The sequence below is a fragment of the Apium graveolens genome, chromosome 1 (genome assembly GCF_009905375.1).
Source record: "Apium graveolens cultivar Ventura chromosome 1, ASM990537v1, whole genome shotgun sequence".
In the NCBI taxonomy this organism is placed as follows: Eukaryota; Viridiplantae; Streptophyta; class Magnoliopsida; order Apiales; family Apiaceae; genus Apium; species Apium graveolens.
Window position 1 is genome coordinate 155,345,977 of NC_133647.1, and position 5,058 is coordinate 155,351,034.

The following is a 5,058-nucleotide window of genomic DNA, read 5'->3' on the forward strand; positions in this document are numbered from 1 at the left end:
CGAATGGCTGTAAGTTTTGGAATATTATCAGATGCATAAGTTAATATACCTAAAAACCTTTCAACTATTTTTTGTCTTCAAGTTTGTTCGGAAATTTATTAATATGTTCCAGAATATGAGCTTGAGGACAGTGCGTTCCTTGATCAATTTCTAACCCTAAGAAATTAATCTTTGTTTTAAAAAGTTGTGCTTTCTTCTTGGATAAAATTATACCAAGATGTTGACATCTCTTTAGAACTGCTGCTAAATGCCTTAAATGATCCTGTTCAGTATCACTAAATATTAGGATATCATCAACATAAATGCAGCAAAATGATTCAAATGACCTGAATGCATCCTGCATGCGTCTTTGAAAAATGGAAGGAGCCTGTATAAGACCAAATGGCACCACGATCCATTGGTAATGTCCTTGGGGACATGTAAATACTGTCAATAACTGTGATTCTTCGTCTAGCAATACCTGCCAAAAACCAGATTTACAGTCTAATGAACTAAACATTTTCTTACCTCAGATAAGGGTGAGAAGTTCATCCTTATTTGGTAGGTTATGGCTGTCTCCTATTGTAGCCTCATTGATTGCTTTATAGTTGACTACCATTCTTTTCTTCCCTCTTCTCTTCTCAGCTTCATTTTCTACAAGAAATACTGGAGACATATGAGGTGATTTACTGGGTATGATGATCTTCATATCCAGAAGCTCTTAAATTTGTATGCCAAATTCTTTACGATCTTGTGGGTTGTACTTCATAGGTCGAACCTTGATTACAGTTTTAGGATCTTTGAGCTTGATTGCTGCTTTCATCCATTTCTTGGTCTTTGTAGGATCCAGTGGATTTTCTGAGCAGACAGAGTCTAATAATCCTTCGATTATAGTCTTCTTTTCTATATCAAGAATTAAAATTTTACAATCGTTTAATTCTTTAAATCTTTTAATAACATCCTTCCCCCTCTGTAAAAGAAAATTTTTATTAGTGCTGATATTAATAGCATCGGGTTTTTTGGTTTTAGAATTCTTTTTCATTGATTCTAGAAAACCTGGAACTCCAACTTTACGAGCTGTTGTTATTTTTCTGATATATACCTCTTGACCTGAAAGGATTAGTATAATCATTTTTGTATACTGAGTGAATGGTTCATATAATTGGCAAAAATTATTACCAATTAAAAAATCTATTCCAGCTTCCTGTTGGTAAACAGTAGGAATATGAAATATTTCACCTGTTATCAGTATATTAAGGTCTTTACATACCTTCCTGATTGTAATGGTGCTTCCATTAGCAATTTTAGCTTGTATAGGTCTTTTCTGCGTTAATCCAATGTTCTGGTGGAATAACATGCTTACTTGCTATGCAAAGGCTGGAGCCTGTATCAACATAACAATGTAATTCAATCTGTTTATATCCTGTAAATTTTAATTTACCTGAGATATAAATGGAGTTTGGATTAGTGATGTTGGTCATCACTTCTTCTTCAGTCGAATTCTGAGGAAGTTGATTCATTAGAATCTGACTCTATTGGTCTAGGGTCCAGTTCTTCAGTTGAATATACTTCTTGAGTATCTTTATAAGGGTCTTTAATAGGAATATATCCTAAAGAATAAATTTGTTCTAGCATTTAGACCTTGCCGTCATGCTTCTTCCTATTAGGGCATTCACTTGCATAATGTCCTTCTTCATTACAGATCCAACACCTGCAATTTTTCTTGCCTTTTGGGCAAAACTTTTTCTTATCATTAGAAAATTTCTTGGACGATTTTTTCTTGAAATACTTACCTGGTTTATAAGGATTTTTCTTCTTGATAAATTTGTAAGTAGTCTTATGTTTATAAGACTTCTTCCCGTAGGACTTCTTGTAAGAAGATTTCCTACATCCATACTCAAATGGTTTTTCAATAATCTTTTCATAACACTGTTTGCTAAAAGATTTCAACTGCTTTTGTTTCTTTGTTAAATCACAAATTTTTGAGATTTCCTCTTTAACAATTCTTTGAGCATAGGCTAAACTATACTCTGCTGGACCAGTAGCTTCTAGATTAAATCTTTCTAGAGCTTTTAATCCTACCAGTGGAATTTTGAGGAGATAGTATTTTACATAATTCACATATTCCGCTTGGTCATCTAATTGGTGTAGATATTTTTCATAATCACAGAAAAATTGATCTAGGAAACATATATCGCAAAGCTGCATATTAGTGATCCTAGTTCTTGCCTTTTCTTTAATTCTTAATAACTCCTGTAGTTTATCAGAAGCTTGATTAATTCCTAAGAACATTGTATAGATGCCATCTAATACATTTTCAAAGGCTGTAACGGGACTCATGACTGGTTCCCAAGTGGTGTTTTTAATAAAATTATTAATGACACCCAGAGTCTTATGTTCGATCAATAATAAAACTGTGTTTTGATCATCATAAGCGTCTTTGTTAGTCTGAATAGTAAGACTAATTTCTTTTGCCCAAGCGTCTATGAGCTCTTTCCTGTTTGGCTTTCCGTCAATATTTAAGATATTATTACCAAAAATATTAGAATTTCCTTTAGCCTCAGAATTATTAAAAGGATAGAAATTACCTTTCCTTTTTCTGCTTCCTTCAAGTTTCTTTGTACCTGATGTTTCTCCTGATTCTCTTTTTGGTGAAGGAGATGCTGAAGGAGGTGCTGAAGTTTGATGGGTGTTCATCCTGAGGTTTTCTATTTCCTCATCTTCAGAACTATCAACTTCTGTTTCTTGAAGGTCTTCCTGTTCTTCAGAACTGAAACTTTCAATTGTGTTAAGAATGTTGTATTCATTAAAACCAAATAAAGATTTTAATTCATTACTGTCTTCTATTTCCTGGTTGGCTTTAGATTCATCATCTAACTCCATTAGCCTGATTGCTTGTTCGAGGACTTTATAGTTGTCATCATTAACCTGCAATTCTTCTTCTTCTATATTATCCCAGAAGAATTTTTCTACTATTTTTATGTAATTCATGTTGATTTCTTATCAACACCGAATGACCATGTCAGACTGCCAGGATTTTTTCCAGTTCCTAGCTCTTCGTTACCGACGCTATAGTTGGGTAACTATATTTCCAGATCCTTGATTTGTGCTCTGGATCTTCATCTGTTGTGATGATTTCTTTTCCTTTATGCTGCCTTTCTTTGAGGGCTTCAAGGATTTCATGGTTGCAAGGACATTCTTGAATTGTTGCTTTCAATTCAGTAATGATCTTTGCTGCTGCTGCCTCAATGTTATCTGTAACATGATTAGCATGCTGAACTTTAAACAACCTAAGGATTTCTCCTATTTGTGGCTTAATATTTTTATCAAAATCCTATAGTAATTCCTTAATGCTCATCCTAAGATTTTCTTAAGGTATTCTATGATTTTATTGAACTTGCAGTCAATAACTTCATTATCACACTTAGTGTTTCTAAGTTGTGACAACTGAACTTCTAATTTTTCAATATTAGCGTTCTGTTTTACTAAGAGCTTTTTTATGTCTCTCAGGATTTCTATTTCCACATTACTCCCCGCTCTCAAAGAAGTAGAATATTTGTTGAAGATACTAGGTGATTTTGAAAAATTTTCACTGGGATCTTTACTTAGTCCGAAGTAGGACAGTAAGTTGTAGATTCCTAGTAAACATCTTCCTGTAATCTGGTTAAGATTATTCGTTGAAGAAACAATAGTGTTAAGGCTATTACTTCCTACTACACCACTGAAGACCTACTTCCTTGGTTCAAGGTATATTCCTTTAATTTATTTCTTAAACTCTAGAATTTTTCCTTTTTTATAAATATGCGGGTGCATATTAGTATTTAGAATGACTACAGATGATCCAGTTTCTGACATAAATCATCAACTCTTCTGGACATGCTATGAAGTAATTCTTTATTAGAGGTATTAGAAGATTTACCAACCTCTAAGGTTCTTCCTCTAAAACTCATTCTAGGTTTTTGTCCTAGAATTGGCTTATTCTTTGCAATATCAATTGCCCAAGAATTATCTAAAGGACTGATATCTGAAAATTGCTTTTCTTCTACAGATGCTATCTCTGAGAATACATCATCCAATTCGATATATTCATTTTTCTTATAGTCAATGCTATGATGACTATTGGTTAAAGCATAAGCAACAATATAAGTTAAGCTAAATACTTTATCACTTGCATTCATCAGATTATGTCTTTCAAAGTCATGCACAAAAGATAATATCTGATCAAGATTTTTAGTTTCTAAACTAAAACCAAATTTAGGATAGACAGTAAACATGAATTTTTGGTATGCTAAATTACCTCCAGCAGCACCTAAAATACAATCTCTTCGATCATTGATTCTATTATCTATTAAAGCCATTTTAATAGGAGAATCTATTCCTTCTTGAAATTCTGCTTTAAGCAAAATTTTTATAGCACCTAAGTGAACTACACTGATAGTAGATCTTACATCTTATCTTAGAGTCTATTTTCAACAAATTTTTGCTTATCTCTTCCTTAGTGATTAAAGGCAGATAAACTAAACCTGTAGTATCTTTTATATCTACATGCATTTCTTTGGTAGAGATATAATAAAAGATATTGTTTTTTTCTTTTAAAATAATTTAACATAGGAATGTTAAATATTTTTTCTTTTCTTAAACCGAGTCTGCTTCTTTTGATTTTAGAAAGAATTTCTTGCTTTATCAAAAAGCTTGCTTGAAAACCTTTTTCATTTTCTGAAAACTCGATTTCCAAATTGTTTTCATCTTGAGTTTCCTCAGGATGTTTTTCTGTTAACAAACTCATTTACGGATTCTTAATAAGATCATAACTGAGAATTCTTTTAAGAGAAGATATCTCTGTTTCTATTTGCATAGAATATCTATTATAGAATTGAACTTGTTCAGTTTTAAATTCTTCTAGATCCCAGATAAGAGATCTAATGTTTCTATTGTCTTTTTCACTGACAATCTTTCTAGAAACATGTAAAAGGTGTTCTAAGTATTGATAGTTATTTATGGAAATCATGTCACTACCAGATATGTTTACTAACCACGGATGATTATTGCTACTCATAGAATGAGAAGATTTAGAAAGAT

The 5,058-nt window shown here is 32.3% G+C and overlaps 1 protein-coding gene across 1 annotated transcript; it reads right to left on the reverse strand.

The window, feature by feature from the left end:
* Positions 1 to 3,809: 3,809 nt before the first annotated feature.
* On the reverse strand, positions 3,810 to 4,337 carry LOC141708363 (uncharacterized). Its single transcript, XM_074511967.1, has one exon. It carries the CDS (start codon positions 4,335 to 4,337, stop codon positions 3,810 to 3,812), a length of 528 nt encoding a protein of 175 aa, XP_074368068.1.
* Between the last annotated feature and the right edge of the window lie 721 nt (positions 4,338 to 5,058).